Source organism: Marmota marmota, unplaced genomic scaffold (assembly GCF_001458135.2).
Source record: "Marmota marmota marmota unplaced genomic scaffold, marMar, whole genome shotgun sequence".
NCBI lineage: Eukaryota > Metazoa > Chordata > Mammalia > Rodentia > Sciuridae > Marmota > Marmota marmota.
Window position 1 is genome coordinate 339,872 of NW_025999949.1, and position 17,958 is coordinate 357,829.

Genomic DNA, 17,958 nt, shown 5'->3' on the forward strand with positions numbered 1-17,958 from the left:
TTCTAGTGTCGTAGAGAGCCTTTGTATCTCTAAGGATTTTGTGTTTACTTCTGGGATTTAACATTTATTGAAGAGTGGCAAGCATGATCAGATAGCTTCTATGGTTGCCAGGGCCTTGTAGTGTGCTGTGCTTATTAGAGATGGGTACTTCTCCTTCTGCTGTTTATGAGCATATAAAAATGTCTGCCTTTCCTTTGGTGGTGGTGGAGCATCCTAGTAGAAGAGTGGGAAAATGGGAAAGACCCATATTCTGGCGTGAACCAGGTCCTTCAGATGATCCTAGCATCACCATGCTCATCACCATCATAGATCAGGTGCTTAACTTCAATATATGTCCTTGACCATCCCCTGTACAGTTATTTCCTGGACAGCCATTGGCCAAGCAGCTGATCTGTGAGAGGCTGAGCAGGAGAAGATGAAGCAGATCTTTGAAGCCAGTATCTTTGGATACCATATCTGAACAATTTTCAAGTTTAGTTGCTGTTCCATGGGGCTCTGCTGAATACTAGAAATGAAAGAGATTAGAGAGTACAACCATCAGAGAAGAGAGACATGGCTCTGCTGGAAGATCTGGGCAGGGCAGGGAAGCAACTGGATAGCTGTCCAAGGAAAGGACAGATAGTATGGAGGTGGCAATGCTCTGAAAGCATGAGGACTGAGGCTGGCCTGGGAGGGGAAGGACTTGCTTCTGGAGCTGGTAGGTCAGGAAGAGACTTTCACAGTGAGCACACCAAACCAAAGGTGAGCAGGCAGCCTACACTGAGGGCATAAGTCTGGAGGGTCTTGTCAAAGATGGGGACTGTCCAGGTACAGAGGCTGGTAAGGATCCTGGACATATTCCACTGGTGGCTGCTCTGGATGGCCTGTGTGTATGGGGGACATTGAGAGAAGAGTGACCATACATCCCAGTTAGTCCAGGATGATCCCAGTTTATGCCTGTTGGCCTGATTCTTAATAATGCTCCTTTTCACTTTTAAAGCCATTCCATTTTGGATGCTTAGTGACACCATCACCCTGGTTAAGGTGTCCATCTCAAATTGAACAGTTAAGGAGACCAGCCCTGTTGCAGCAAGAATTCCTATAGGTATGAAGTAGGAAACAAAGATGAGGCTATCAAGAGAAACCAGATTGTTCAATGCTTTGAAAATCTGGCTAGAGAGTCTGGATTTTATTCCTGAAAAAGAGCCACTTGAAGGTTTATAATTAGGGGTGACAAATGCAAAGCCTCACTTTAGGAAACTTAATGTTGTGGTAAACTGTAAGATAGATTCCCAGGGGGAAGATGGGAAGAATGGAAAGACCAGTTAGGACTCTATGGCAATTATCAGGCAAGAAGGGAGAAGAGCCAGCTGGGATCTGAGTAGTGATGGTAGGAGTGGAGAGGGAGAGAGCAGGGCATTCAGCAATCTGCTTTGAAAACAAAGGAGAAGGAAAAGTCAAAAGGGACTCCGTGAACTTGAGCTTCCAGGACTCTGAGAGTGATAGCAACTGTGATGGAAGAATGACAGGAACAGGTTTAGAAAACCAAATGAGCCCCAGCAGCTTGGGAGACTGAGGCAGGAGGATTGCAAGTTCAAAGTCAGCCTCAGCAACTTAGTGATGCCCTAGGCAACTTAGGAAGACCCTGTCTCTAAACGAAGGGCTGGGGATGTGGCTCAGTGGTTAAGTGTGTGCTTGGGTTCCATCCCTGGAACCAAAAGAAAGAAAGAAAGAAAAAGAAAAAAAGGAAAAGAAAACTGAACGAGCAGTTTTTGGCAAGGTGAGCTTGGAGTTAAGGTGGGTTACCAGAAAGCAGAAAACACAGCACCAACGTGACAGAGACAGCTTAGAACCAATAATGCTGTCAGAAACAGCATGGTTTTTACTTTCTCTATTTTTTAAATTTTGTTACTTGTTTTGAAGGCATCAGGACCTTCAAATCAGGAAGGCCCAGGCTTATATCCCTGTTCTAGAACTTACTAGGTGTGTGTCTTTAAATAATTTAATTTCTGAGCCTCATTTTTCTCACCCACAATGTGGAGTAACAATACCTACCACAGGAGATTGTGGGGTATAAGATATTGAGCAAAATTCCCAGTACACACTAGGCACTGACTATTATCATAACACCTGTAATAATCATCTTTTCCTGGATAACGGTGAAGCACAGAAGGAAGTGGAGGATCTAGCCTTCAATTGCAGCCAACTATAAGGGTGGGAAAATATCTTTGAAGGGACAGTCTAAGCTGGGCAAGGGGCAGTAGGGAAGAGAGGACTGAGAGAGAGAGAGAGACAGACAGACAGACAGACAGAGGAAGAACATCAGAAAAGCAATCACATGTAATGGGGAAGAGGCCAAGTCAGTACCATGTCTTGCTTCAGCAGGGCCAAAGTGAACAGAATATGGACAAGAAGTCATAGATTTCTACCATGTATTTCAGAACCCCCTGTTGTGTTCTCTGCTAAGCACGAGGGATGTAAAGATGACTAAGAAGCCATCAGTAATGATCAAGAGGGGTGCAATAAAGGGAAGATATCAAAGATCGGGAGTAAGTGATAAGAAAGCAGCAGTAGCAGATCTAACCTCTTTAATTAAAGAAGTTTGGTAGAAGTTAACCTTGGCCAGCTACCTGTGCAGTGGTTTTTCGACTTCAACATAGCAGCAGTTCCGGTACATTGATTCATCCTAGAGTTATGACTGTGACTTGCATGAAAATTCAATTCTCAGCTACTGACTCAGGATTTTTTATTCAGCATTTCCACACATTTGAGTTAATAGAACATTAAATTTGAGTACCAGAGTCCCATCTCCCTGACCACTCATTTCACTGTTGACAGTACTGAATGCATTTCCAGATTTAGTTGATTAATGGTGAGTTACCGACTATGATCCTCCGATTGCTTTAGTGAAGTCTCTGAATTTGTAATTCATTAGCTGACACTGAAGCTAAGTTATTGTGATCCAAAACTGTATATTTTTCAAAGACTATTTATCTGTATCTTTGAGGTGAATTTTCTGCTGTAATTGCTCTCACCTGATGGTTACTGATTGTATTTTGGGGTAATTTTGGTCCTATTTTCTTCTTATTTGCCCAAGCAGGTTGTAAACCCTTGAGGACAGAAGTCACTTGTACTTTTCATCTTTCAGAGTAGACTTCCAGTACATTTTTATTGAATCATTGATTGAGATTAAATGACTGATCGCAATCTCAAGCATTCATGTAAAAAATATTTGCCTTTGGTTGGTTTTTAAAGTACATAATCAATTTTTGCTTTTTTGTCTTCTTAGTCCATTCATATTACTATAACAGAATACCCCAAACTGAGTAATTATAAATAATAGGAATTTATTTCTCACAGTTCTTGAGGCTGAAAAGTCCAGGATCAAGGCACTGACAGATTCCGTGCCTGATGAGGGCTTCTCTCTGTTTCCAAGATGGTGCCTCGAACACTGTGTCCTTTCTCAGTGGAAGGTTGAGGGGTGAAAAGTAGCTAAAGGCATTGTGAAACCTCTTTTATGAAGGACTAACTCCCATTAGCAAGGGAAGAGCCCTCATGACCTAATCACCTCCTGAAGGCCCTGTTAATATTTTTGTTTTGGAGATTAAGTTTCAACATGAATTTTTAGAGGGACACAAACATTCAAGTCCTCACGTTTTTTTTTTTAAAGTACAGATGTATATAAAGTTAAAATCTGGAAGTTGCTTCTCCCAATTTCACTTCCTACAGGCAGTCATTACTAAAAGTTCAGCTTATCCTTTCTGCCCTTCTTCTAAGAACATATGTGTGATATTTGCTTGTCATGCATGGTTTAGCACAATGCCTTACAAAATAACTACTGGGTAAATTGTTATAAAATGAATGAAGGACATTTAGGTATCTCTTTGCTCCCCAGTTCTGTCCTACCTGATTGGAGACTTTGCATGATAAAAGTATAAACTACATTTCAGCATTTCCACACATTTGAGTTAATAGGACATTATGAATGTTACTAAGTCCTAGGACCTGTTTGAAATCTTTTGCATGTATTACAACAACCCTATGAGACAGGTACTACTGCTATCCACATGCTATACCTCTTAACCTTTCTATATTTCAATGTTGCTCTTTTCAAAAAATATTTTTTCTAGTTGTCGATGGATTTTTGTTTTTATTTATTTATATGCAGTGCTGAGAATCCAACCCAGTGCCTCACACATGTTAGGCAAGAGTTCTACCACTGAGCCACAACCCCAGCCCCTATCTTTCTATATTTCAGGTGCTTTATCTATAAATTGAGGATAATAATGCTTACCTTAAAGAATCATTTAGAGGGTTAAATGAGTTAATGTGTGTGAAACAATTAGTAAAGTGCTAAGTACTCATTAACATTATTATCACACAATGTCTGAGAGTCAACTGATAAACATTAGTTGGATCTTAATTTATATATTCTTTTTTAAAAAAAATTTTGAGAGAGAGAGAGAGAGAGAATTTTTTAATATTTATTTTTTAGTTTTTGGCAGACACAACATCTTTGTATGTGGTGCTGAGGATCGAACCCGGGCCAAACGCATGCCAGGCAAGCGCACTACCGCTTGAGCCACATCCCCAGCCCCAATTTATATATTCTTTATGAATTCTTTTCTTCTTATGAATTCCTTCATTTAATAATATGTCTAAAATATGGTACATTTAAAAACTCATCTGGAGGTCCCAACATCTCCAGAGTGAAGGTGCTGTTTAGCTTGGGGATTTAGCATGGCATCAATGCAGTCTTTCCAACTTTCTCCAACATTCTTTGGTATCAATTATCCTCAGTGAGGAAGGTATGGTTGCTATTTGTTTGGGGGACAAGGAAGATGGATGGTTGGATCGAAAAATCAGATTTTAATTAATCAGCTAATGCCTCATGTTTGAAACACGCCCCCAGCACCCCTAGGATGTTAAGTATTGAATTTCTTCCTGTGTTTACTAGGACTGTCATAAAAACATGCAACAGGCTGTGTGATCTAAACAATAGAAATACAATCTCTTATGGTTCTGGGGGCTGGAAGTTCAAGATCAAGATGTCAGTGTGTTGGTTTCTTCTGGGATCTCTGTCCTTAGCTTGTTGATGGCTGTCTTGCTGCATCCTCACATGGTCTTTCCTCTGTGTCCATGCATCCCTGGTACCTTTGTTGTGTTCAAATTTCCTCTCTCTTTTTTTTTTTTTTTTGGTACCAGGGATTGAACACAGGGGCACTTAACCACCGAGCCATATCCCCAAGCCCTATTTTGTGTTTTATTTAGAGACAGGGTCTCACTGAGTTGCTTAGCACCTCGTTTTTGCTGAGGCTGGCTTTGAACTTGTGATCCTCCTGCCTCAGCCTCCAGAACCTCTGGGATTACAGGCGTGCGCCACAGTACCCGGCCTAGAATTTCCTCTTATAAGGTTACCAGTCCTATTGGTTAAGGACCATCCTAACAGCCTCATTTTAACTTATTTGCCTCTTTAAACGTCCTATCTTTAAATAGAGTCACTATTCTGAGGCACTAGGGGTAAAGACTTCAATATATGAACCATAACACTCCCCTATTATTATCAAAATCAGTTAGAAACCTCTGAGTTTTTCAGTTCTGCATACAGAAATTCAGTTGTGCCTTGGAGAAGAGAGGTTGTGTGAGTCTGCCTCTACATGTGTGTCCAAGATGTGCTCAGCAAGTAAGTTGATTCTACCATCCTCTAAATGACACATTCAGTTTTTCTTACTGTGTCATCAGTACACTTTAAAATCCAAATGCTCCTCTTTAAAATATCCTGTTTCTACAGACTGATCCCTGCTGTGAAAACCCTGGGATGTGAGCAGATTATAAATCAGAAATGTCAATCTTAGTTTCTATTACTTTGCATCAAAGTGTCATTTATCCTTGAAGACAGCTGAATAATGTCTTACATATTGGGCAGACCCTGAATCTGGCAAAACTGACTTCCAGCTCTAGGATCTTAGCACTTTGTGATCTGGAGGGCCAAAGAGCCACAGCCAGGAAATTACTGAACTCTTTCCATTTATAGAGGAGAATGTAGAAATTTCAGGATGAAATGACCGAAAAAGGATTTTCTTGAATGGATTTGGAACAACAGGGGCATTGCTAAGTTGACACCCAAAGGACCCCTCCATACCTCTGCCCCCTATCCTTGGCCTTTCTTTCTTTTTTTTTTTTTTTTAACAAATACAATTTTGCAACCAAGGAAGTTATGCAATAACACAAAACATTTGGTTAAGAATGTCAGAGTTGAATTGACTAGATCTCTCTTGAACTTAAAACACTTTGAGTTTCCTGTGCCTGGAAATGGGTTCAGCTGCTACACGGGTGGCCTCATCTGTTGTCCCCAGCAGCCTAGCAGCGAGTCAATGGGTGGCTCTCAAATTAGGCCGGGATTTGACACTTTGGAATTTTATAGACAAGGGTCTTGGAATCCAACAGTGCCTGAATCCTGCCTTTCTCCCCTTAGTTCCACAGAGAACTGCATACACAAAGACAAAAGCTGCTTAAGAATCAAAATTCAGGAGAAGTCATCTTGTCCCATACAATTGGGCATGTGGTGCTGATTGGGAACCGTCATTCCTAGGACTAGATTTGTAGCTCAGTGGTCGAGTGCTTGCCTAGCATATGCAAGACCTTGGGTTCAACCTGCAGTGTCACAAAAACAAACAATAACATAAACTACAATAACTACATGTCTAAATCTACCCTAGTAATTTTTGTTTAAAACACATAAGTGTACATGTAATAGCAATTACCATTAAAAGTTCTTTGAAAAATACTAAGTAGGTCAAAGAAAAAAATATATTTAAAAATCTTTGTTGCATAAATCATACCCACAATATGTCATCTACAACTGTCAGTTTAGGGCTCTTTAATTTGAACCAAGCATTTGAAGAGCTCTATAAACCAATCTAAGGGCAGAATCCTTATAAATATTAATAAAAATTTCCCAGTCTTTTATACTTGTTTATCTATGCCTGATCCTACAGTGGTTTTGGATAGCAAAGTGCCTCAAGTCTTTCCAAAACTATCAATTTAATTTTTATTTTTTTAAAAATCTCAGTTTTGGGGCTGGAGTTTTAGCTCAGTGATAGAGTGCTCGCCTAGCACATGCAAGGCCCTGGGTTCGATCCTCAGTACCACATAAAAATAAATAAATAAAATAAAATTATTGTGTGCAACTGCAACTAAAAATAAATATTTAAAAGAAAAAAATCAGTTTCTCTTGGTACTTATTATTTTATTGAGTTTTGTTATATTTAAATTAATTATCATAATATGGATAAGTGGCATATATAGATTTAGAAGCAAAAATGAATTTGTCTCTTTTTAATGAGAGTCTCTCAAATTTTAGCATCCATAAGAATCCCCTGGAGAGCTTGTTAAAATGTATTTCTGTATTCCTGACTAGTGATATATGTCTGTAAAACCACCTCAGGAAGCTGAGAAATGAGGATTTTGCAAGTTCAAGGCCAGCATCAGCAACTTAGTGAGACCCTGTCTTTTTTTTTTTAATATTTTTTTAGTTGTAGTTGGACGCAATACCTTTATTTTATTCATTTTTAGGTGGTGCTGAGGCTCGAACCCAGCATCTCGCAAGGGCTAGGCAAGCGCTCTACCACTGAGCTACAACCCAGCCCCGAGACCCTATCTTAAAATAAAAAATAAAAATAAAATAGGGCTGGGGATGTGACTTAGTGATTAAGTGCCTTTGAGTTCAATCCCCAGTACAAGAAAAACAAAAAAAACATATTCCTGGCCCCGTACCCAGAGTTTCTGATTCAGTAGAGCCTAAGAATTGGCATTACTGACAGTTTTCAAATGACAGTTGTCGCAGATGGTTTTTCAAGCCAAACTCTGAGGCTCAATACTTCGTAAACATACAACTAGAACAGTGGGAGAAGTACACAAGTGTTCTAGAGCACAGGTAAGCCACCATGGCTGCTTTATAAGCATTTTGCAACTGAGGAAGTTATATAATGAGAGAAGTGCGTGGATGTTCCAAACCACAGACGTTCCAACTGCCTGGCGCTTTTGGCATGTTCCAGACTTCAGGTTCCAGATGGTAGGAGGGAAGAAAAGCATTGATTGATCAAGAGTTGGCTAAGTGAAGGTCAGTTAGAAGAACTACTTCTATACAACATTTTTTTTTAAACACTTGGGCCAACATTGGATACTTTATTCTATAGCATTCTGGGAGAAGGTAAGTTTGGAGTGTGTGGCTTAGTCTTGAGACATAAACAAAACCTCCAATTTCTCCCCATTCTAATTATGGTACCAGCATAAAAATGGGGTGTCTCTTGAGAGACAGAAATTTCTGGGATCAGAGATTACACCTTTTGGTGTGAAAGAGAAGCTTAAGAGAGAGGTAAGAGTCTGAGTTTCTGTCTTTGGTGACTGTACATCATTGTAGCACCATATATATCCTAGCACCTAAACGTCAGATGAATAGCACCTCTTTTGGAAGGGGTACTGAAAAGTGGGTGGCCAGAGATCAGATTGACTGACTGATGGCTGACACCCATATCAGGGATTGGGAGGCTTTCAAGATGGCGGGCCAGGCCCAGCATGAGATTGAAGGTGGGGATTGCCAACAACTAACAGAGGCCCACATGAGCCACAGCATGGTCAACTCCTATGACATACAGACTGCATCATGTGCCAGGGTTTGATTTTCCTTAATTTCAACATCCCCAACATGACTATTAAATTGTTTAACAATCCATTGAGTCTTGAAAGATGAAAAATGATTCTTGAAAGATGATCCAGAAGGATCTGGAACTAATTAGTATTTATATTATGACTCAATTCCAGCAACTGGCGCACGTCCCATGACATTCAGACCCTGAGACAGTGTAGATATCTTGCTCCCACCATAACAACTTATGTATTAAACCACAAATATTAGGTGATATTTGAACTGTTTAGAGAGGTGAAGTTACAAAAATAATACTTTCGACTAAAATATTATGAAGTCTAGAAACAAAAGAATAAACACTACACAGTCTCTTACCTCTTAAAAATTTTTAGTTTTTCCCTTTGCATATTTTAGTTATTATGTTAAATGTGTCATTATCTTGTCCATACATCTATTTTTAAAAATGATACTTACATATTAATTGTGTAGATTCTAATTCCTGGTTCTTCACATACACATACATTTACACACACACACACACACACACACACACATATATATATTTTAGTTGTAAACGGACACAATGTCTTTATTTATTTATTTTTATGTGGTGCTGAGGATCGAACCGAACCCAGTGCCTCACACGTGCGAGGCAGGTGCTTTACCACTGAGCTACAGCCCCAGCTAATTCCTGGTTCTTCACATACACATACATTTACACACACACACACACACACACATATATATATATATATATATTTTAGTTGTAAACGGACACAATGTCTTTATTTATTTATTTTTATGTGGTGCTGAGGATCGAACCGAACCCAGTGCCTCACACGTGCGAGGCAGGTGCTTTACCACTGAGCTACAGCCCCAGCCCTCCTGGTTCTTATTTACAATTTTTTGATATTAGTATTGAAAGAAAAGTGACCACAACACTCGGAGCAACCAAAAGATCTTTATTGCAGCAGTGCACAAAGATAGAAACCAAAGTCCTTGCAGTGGCCTACGGGTCCCTCCTGACTGCATCCTTCTCATTCCTTACCTTTCTCCCTGCTCCACCTGGCCTCTTCATGGACACACAGCGCACCAGCATATTCCCACCTCCTGGCCTTGGCACTTGCTGTTCCCATTGTCAAGGATGCTGTCTCTCAGATGACCTCATGGCTGGTACCTTACTCAAGTCTCTGCCTGACTGCCACCTTCTTAGAGAGGCCTTTCCTACCACTTCCACCACACCTCATCTTCCCTCCCACCTGCCCTCTTCCCCACAGGCCCTATTCCCCTTTGCTGTATTATTTTTTTCCAGAACATTCTCCATCTTCCAAGAGACAGTTTTCTTTACTGATTTATTTTATATTTTGTTTATTCCTACCACCACCACCACCATCCAAATATAAGCACCTTGAGGACTAGAATATTTGCCTTATACTAGGCACCTAAAACAGGGCCTGGCCCATAGAAAATACTCAGTATTTGTGGAATTAATGAGAAGCAGGCCAGTGCACTTTCTCATAAATTACTAAACCATTTATATTTATTATCATATGTTCATCTTATTTTCCAGATATATTTGGTCATTGTAAGTAATGCTACCATCAGTATTTTATTGTATATAATTTACTTATCCACTCCCTGACCTTTTTCAGTTATTTCACTGGGGATGCATTTGCAGGATGAACACTGTCAAACTGACTTCCATAGGGTTTTTATTAATTTACACTACCATCATGAATAACTCTGTGTTCACACTGCCTTGCTTTCTTTTTTTTTTATTGTACTTTTCATTTTTTTTTTATTTGTTCTACTTGACAGCAGAATGCATTCCAATTCATCGTACACGAATGGAGCATAACATTTCAATTCTCTGGTTGTACACAGTGTAGAGACTCACCATTTGTGCAATCATACATGCACTTAGGGTAATGATGTCCATCTCATTCCACCATCTTTTCTACCCGCACTGGGTTTTTAATCTCACCTTTATTTTTGCCAGTTTAGTAATATAAGTATGACTAGTGATTATTTTGACTTTAATTTGCATTTTTTTTTCTGGTAACTGGAGATTGAACCTAGTGGGGAATTGCTACTAAGATACATATTCAACCCTTTTTATTTTTTATTTCAAATAGAATCTTGCTTAGTTGCTTAAGGCTTTGCTAAGTTGCCGAGTCTGGCCTTGAATTTGTGATCCTCCTGCCTCAGTCTCTGAGTTGCTAAGATTACAGGTGTACACCAGCTAATTTAGATTTTTTTTAACTATTCTTAACTTTTTCATATATTCTTTATTTTAACTTCTGTTATGAATTGTCTGATATAGACTCCTGAAGTTTTTCTGAGGGGTCAGAAGCCTTTCATTTATACTTACTTATTTATTCTTTTGGGGAGGCAACAATATTGATCCTGATTTATATTTGTTGTAGTTATGCTTCCATTCTGCCATTCTTTTTTATTCTGTATTACTAATTAAATTCTGAATGTGTTTTATTTTCTGCAGCTGTGGACTACTGTGCCTCAGAAAACCATGGGTGTGAACACGAGTGTGTAAATGCTGATAACTCCTACTTGTGCCGATGCCGTGAAGGATTTACCCTTAACCCAGATAAAAAAACATGTGCAAGTAAGTTACATACACACACACATACACACACGCGATGCTAATGCTATGGGGATTGTGGCCATGGAAATCTCCCAAGCATAGATTTGCATAGGATTATGTCTGCCCCTATTCCTTCCCTAGGCCTTTCTGAATTGTCCTAAGACTATAGCCCACTCTTTGTTAACATCACCATTCAGTGTATTTGCAAAGGGTATCTTTTGTTGAAGACCACATGTGGGTGTGTTCTTCCAGCATCTGCTGAGTGTGTTGCCAATCAGACCACTTTCCTCTGTGCTGCCTCAGCCTGGCTGTGTCCGGCAGTATTAACAGGGCTTGAGGAATATTTTCACTGAAGCTTTGTGGCTTGTGGGCTCCAGCTCTGACTCTACACAAGTACCAGAAAATCCCGGAGCCAAAGAGAACTGAGCGCGGTTTCTTCTGGGTGGGGTAGGGATAGGTGGATGGCATTTCGCAGAGAAATGCTCAAATTTTTTGTTTGAGCTGTTTAGTTCTCTTTGACTTTCAGTGTATACTTAAATTTCAAAATTAATTTTAGCTCCCCAAATTGGAACATAAAAATCTATAAACTAAAGGTGATCACTAGCTTTACAAAAGGATTACAAATGTGTTCTTTTAAACATAAAAGTATGTGAGAGCCCCTGAAGTTGGTGTGTGTGTGGATTACTATCCTGCTGTAGGGAGGGTCACTTGAGAGAAGCTTGTTTTTAAAATACTGGGGACCAATGTTTTTAATAAGTGAGGTTTAATTAGAATGTCATCTTTGAAACGTATCAATGAGAAAATAAGGTTTTTATTTGTAAAGAAAGTTCAAGTGCCTTCAACCTTTCTAAAATGCACTCACTATATAAAGCTGTATTGACCTATAGATTTTAAAAAAGCATCCCGAACCTAAACTAATCTCCTATTCTTTAATCCCTTAATATCAGCAGCTTCTTTTTAAAAATATTTATTTTTTATTTTTGGTGGACACAATATCTTTATTTTATTTTTATGGGGTGCTGAGGATTGAACCCAGTGCCTCATGCATGCTAGGTTAGCATCCTACCAAAGAGTACAACCCCAGCCCCTCAGCAGCATCTTTACACTGGAGCTAGAGGCAGGAGGTGTATAGAACAGTAAGGGACACATTAAGTAAAAAATGTACATTTCTGAGCTGGGCATGGTGGTGCACACCTGAAATCCCAGTAGCTTGAGAGGCTGAGGCAGGAGGATCATGAGTTCAAAGCCAGCCTCAGCAAAAATGAGGGGCTAAGCAACTCAGTGAGACCCTGTCTCTAAATAAAATGCAAAATAGGGCTGGGGATGTGGCTCAGTGGTTGAGAGGCCCCTGGGTTCAATCCCTAGGACCCTCCACCCCAAAATGCACCTTTCTGAAGCCCCAAGCATGAGCCAACAGGAGTGAACAGGGCAAGGTCCTCCTTGGAGGACTTTCATTCACCAGGCAAAGAAGGATTAGTTGGGGCTCCAGGAGAAGGAAACCTATGTAAGGATGGGAAAAAAACAGGGGAGTCTGGATCTTCATACCCAGCACATGATTGGTGTTTGGTTGGTTGTTTTGTTTGCAGAGAGAATGAGTGAATGAGTGAGTGGACTGCTCTCTGCCCAGTCTCCATTCCCTTCTGAGCACTCTGAACTATGAAACAGCAGTCAGCTGGGGTAACGTTCCAGGAGTTGTGGTTTCTGGGCTGATGAGTCAGTACTCCCCATCAGAGGGGGGCATGCACTGCTGGTTCAAACCCCAGTTCCTCTGCCTTTTCTCTGGGCCATCTTGGGCAATTATTTTATGCCTCAGTTTCTTCAACTGTAACAGGGGATGACAACACTGCCTACTTCGTAGAATTATCTTGAAGCCTAAATGAGATGATTTATAGAAAGTGTTTAGCAAATTGCCTGGTGCTAAGTAAAGTTCTTGTGCAAGATGATACTGGCTTCAAAGACTTTTAGCATTTATTGGGCATATACCACATGCTTAGGCTAAGTTTAAATGTACATAAAAAACTAAGATTTTCACTGGAAGTTGGTGGGAAACACAAGTCATCTCTGTGCAGTCACAATGCCAGAAGGGATGTGACTGAGGGATACAGTGTGATGCAGATAGGACCCACCGCAAGAGTTAAGGGAAGGAGGCAAGTGGAACCAGCACAGGTGGAATTGCTGCCTCACTGGGATAAGGAATGAGGAAAACAGATCCTATCCAGTCTACAGAAAGTCATCCCTGGCTGGAGTCACCTGATTTCCAGCCCCCCCCACCCCCCTCACCACCCCCACCCCAGCTCCCAGACCTGCACCATCTCCCGCACACTGTGGCTCAGCCTGTCTCCTGTTCCTAATTCCTTAGGATATAGAGAATCCAAGTCTCAGGATGGTGCAGGCAAAGAGGAGGGCTGAGTCCTGGAGTCAGACCATGCAAGTAGATACCACAGTGGAGGGGCCTGGGAAAGGAGGTTTGGCGGGGAGTCAGAGCAGGACTGATCCAGCTGGGAGGTCTCACCAGCAAGGCTCGGAGCCAGGAGTTCAGCTATCTCTGGGCCCTGTCAAGACCCAGACGCTGGCCACCCCAATGCGTGGGCAGAGCAGAGCGCTGGGAAATCTGGGGGTCTGGACAGGCAGCACCAGGATGATCTGACCTCGAGAGAGGACATTTTACCACCCTGCTTGTGGGTGGGCAGGAGCTAGACCTGGAAGAGGGCCGGTCAGAGAATGGAGTCACTCTGAGGACTTGAAAAATTGAGGGTAGGAAATAAGCTGAAGGCCCACTTGTGGGAGCTGAGACACTCAAGCAAGCACTCCAGATTTGTGACAGGGACAAGAATAAGCACTGAAAAATAGGAACCAGTGGCAAAGGCAGAAACACAGTGGGGAGGTAGAAGCTGAGTCATGGCAGCCTCCCTATTAGCAATTACCGAGCCATCGCAGCTTCTGGCCAAGGCAGTGTGGCTGCTGCTGTCATGTTGAAAGATTTTTTTTTTTAATTAATTTATTTTTTATTGGTTGTTCAAAACATTACAAAGCTCTTGACATATCATATTGAAAGATTTTTTAAAAAATGTTTTTCTTACTTCTTTTAAGGTCTCCAGAACATAATAAATGTAAATTTATTACATGTAAATGTAAATTTCTTACATTTCAGTCTCTATTTTTAACCAAAAGTATCCTTGAAAGCTAATCTAATTAGTAAGTGTGCACTTATTGTCTAAAAAAGGTATTCTAGTTAATATACCAAGCATCATTAATTTATAATTAGGCCCCAAATGTACATGATTAGAGCTCCACGTTCCTGAATAAGCAAGATAATTTAGAATAAGTGGTATGCAAAAAAAGCTTTACCTTTTCTATCAGTTCTTTTTTTTATTATTTATTTTTTAGTTGGACACAATATTTTTATTTATTTATTTTTATGTGGTGCTGAGGATTGAACCCAGGGCCTCATATGAGCTAGGCAAGTGCTCTACTGCTGAGTCACAACCCCAGCCCCTCTATCAGTTCTTTATGCTAAAGCAACCCATCCAAATCAGTCTGAACATTTTTCAGAGAAAAGAGTAGAAATGCTTAGGTACCATCAACTTGAAAAATATTGGCAAGATATATTTATTGTGGTTAAATATACATAGCATAAAATTTACCACTGTAGTCATTTGTAAATGTATAGTTCAGTGGCAATAGGTACATCACCTTGCACAACCGTCCCCACCATCCATCTCTAGAACTTTCTCATCACCCCAAAACTGAAACTCTATACTCATTAAACAATATCTCCCTAATCACTGACACACATGGATCCCAGTCCCTGGCAACCTCTGCTTTCTGGCTCTGCAAATTTGACTATTCTAGGTACTTCAGTTAAGTAGACTGGTATTACCATACCATTGCCCTTCTGTGTCTGGCTTATTTCACTTAGCACAGTGTCCTCAAGGTTCATCCACACTGTAGCATGTGTCCGAATCTCCTTCCTCTTGGAGGCTGAATAACATGTATATATATGCCACATTTTGTTTATCCATGAACACTTTGCTTACTTCCACCTCTTGGTGATTGTGAATAATGCTGCTATGCACTTGGGTGTACAAGTATCCATTTGAGTCCCTGCTCTCCATTCTTTGGGGTGTGTACCTGGAATCGTTGGATCATATGATGCAAGATGTTGTGAGGTCTAATTTGAAACCCTTACTCTTGAGCCAAGCTGGAGAAAGAACACTTTCAGGTTCAGGGTATTTTTTCCCTACATATTTTTATGGTGCATTACAGTTGTACATAATGGTGGGATTTGTTGTTACATATTCATACATGCACACTGTGTAATGATGTAATTTGGCCAATATCATTCCCCAGCACTTGTCCACTCCCTCCCCTTCTCCCACCTGTTTGGGGTATTTTTACCATAAGATAAATAGAGGAAATCAGTCCACTGGACAAATATTCTTGTCTTCAGTATCAAGCCTAATAATCATCTGATGCCATATTGCTGAATAAAGGCAATTGTGGATACCATAGTTTTCATGTTGCCATTCCTTATTTTCTCACTTTAGGATCATTATGCTCATTGTTTTCCAGACTCCACTGATAACTGGGTTGATATTTCCACCTTATTTTTCAAATAGGAAGGAAAAGCACTGAATGAATATTTGATGTTTTCTTTCAAAGGGAAACACAAAAGAATATCATTATTTTATACTGAATCAGCAATAAAAGACCTAGAAAGAATTGGCTGTCAGGCTTCCTGGTCAGGATGTAATTAACCTGCTGTGCCCCAATACCCTCCTACAGCCTGCAAAAAGCCACTTACAGTTGCAAGGGCCTCTGTCTGTGAATCAGAGACTCAGTTGGGAGGGGACTTCAAGTTCAATCAGTTCTTGCCCAACCACCCATCCTACAATATCCTCATTGTGATATTGTCCAGCCTACACTTGAATGCCCCTACTGACAGGATACTCTCGCTGCTCCACGGTAATTTTATGTTCAGCTCTGTTCAGTTCTAACTTTTAGAAAGCAGTTCCCCAGACTGAGCTGATATCTTCTTTGCACATAGAGACCAAAAGAACAAACTGAATTTCTCACATTCTTTGGGGTTACTAAGAATGAGTCATATCAGAATAAATTTATCTCATTTAATAGCCATGGAAAATACCATAGCAACTATCTAGAATTTAATAGACAGTTGATGAATTTACTAAAAAGAGCCCCCCGCCCCACCTCTCACTGTGGACCAGATGGAGAAATATGTTCTGGATGAAAGAATGATAGATTGAGTTTGTAACTGGCTGAGTGTCTGTACCCAGAGGATGCTGAGCTGCTGAACTGAGATCCTCATAGAAGGAGGTTTTTAAACAGCCCAGTAGGAAGAAGCCTTAAGAAGGGGATGAGAGCCATCTTCCATTATTAGTGACCCCTTGTTGGTTTCTTTTTTGTTGTTATTGTTGTTGTTCTTTTTAGATATATATGACAGTAGAGTGTATTTTTGACATATTATACATACACAAAGTATAACTTCCCATTCTTGTGGTTATACATGATGTGGAGTTACACTGGTGGTGTATTCATATATGAACTTAAGAAAGTTGTGTCTAATTAATTCTTCTCTTTTGTATTCCCAATCCCTTCCCCCCCTGGTTGGTTTTGTTGTTGTTGTTGTTGTTGTTGTTGTTGTTGTTGTAGATAGACACAATACCTTTATATTGAATCTAGTGTCTCACATGTTCTAGGCAAGCACTCTACCACTGAGCTACAACCCCAGCCCCCTGGTTGGTTCTTGATGAACAATGTTTATGCATCTAAATCCTGAAAAAATAATCCATTAATATCAAGAACCATTTATTCAGCCTTAGGTTGTAGCTCAGTGGCAGAGTGCTTGCCTAGTAGGTGTGAGGCACTGGGTTTGAACCTCAGCACCAGATATAAATAAATAAATAAATAAATAAATAAATAAATAAATAAAATGATGTCCATCTACAAATAAAAAAAAAACATTTTAAAGGAACTATTTATTCATTCAACAAATATTTGTTGAGTATCTACTATGTGCCAGATACAGTTGTAGACACAAGGTTTGCAGCATTAGGTAAAACAAACAAACAAAAAATCTCTGTTTTTATTGGAGCTTACATTGTATTGGAGTAGGGTAAGAGAAGACCTCAGGTCTCAAAAAGAAAGTAACATTTGATCAAGCACTTAAAGGAGATGAGAGAGAGGAAGGACCTTTGAGGCAGAGGGAATGCAGCACTAGTGTGAAGACCCGAGACAGGACATATTGTGGGATAGCAAGGAAGCTTGTGTGACCAGAATAGAAGGAGAGACAGGGATGTGGACACTGTGATCCATAGAGCATTTGACCTGCTTTCTCCATAGTCATACATTTACTTCCTATTTCCCTCAATTCCAGCAACACCTGTGAGCTTGTGGTTACTCTGCTCTACTGAGTTTGTCTGTATTTTGTGATTTGGACAGAGATATCCATGACCATACATATTGTTCTCAGTAATGTTCCCTAATTATTTTCTTCTTCAAATCTCTGGGCACCTCCTACACTGTTCTCTTTCTTATATTATTTCTGCTGTTTTCCATGGTAACTAGTTTCATAATTATGAATGTGTATATTTATTTTTAATACTTTTTTTGATTACAAAAGTAATAACAACCTATTGTAGAAAACTGGTTCATATCGAAATGAAATTGCATATAATTAAATAATCTAGGCTCCATTACCCAGAGATAA

The 17,958-nt window shown here is 40.0% G+C and overlaps 1 protein-coding gene across 4 annotated transcripts in view; it reads left to right on the plus strand.

Moving 5' to 3' along the window:
• Positions 1–17,958, plus strand: part of Matn2 (matrilin 2) — a 137,787-nt gene that overhangs the window by 76,556 nt on the left and 43,273 nt on the right. For all 4 annotated transcript variants that reach the window (XM_015486324.2, XM_015486325.2, XM_048801894.1 and 1 more), the window contains exon 6: positions 11,127–11,249. In XM_015486324.2, the coding sequence (XP_015341810.1) occupies positions 11,127–11,249 (123 nt within the window). The remainder of the gene's footprint in view (positions 1–11,126; positions 11,250–17,958) is intronic.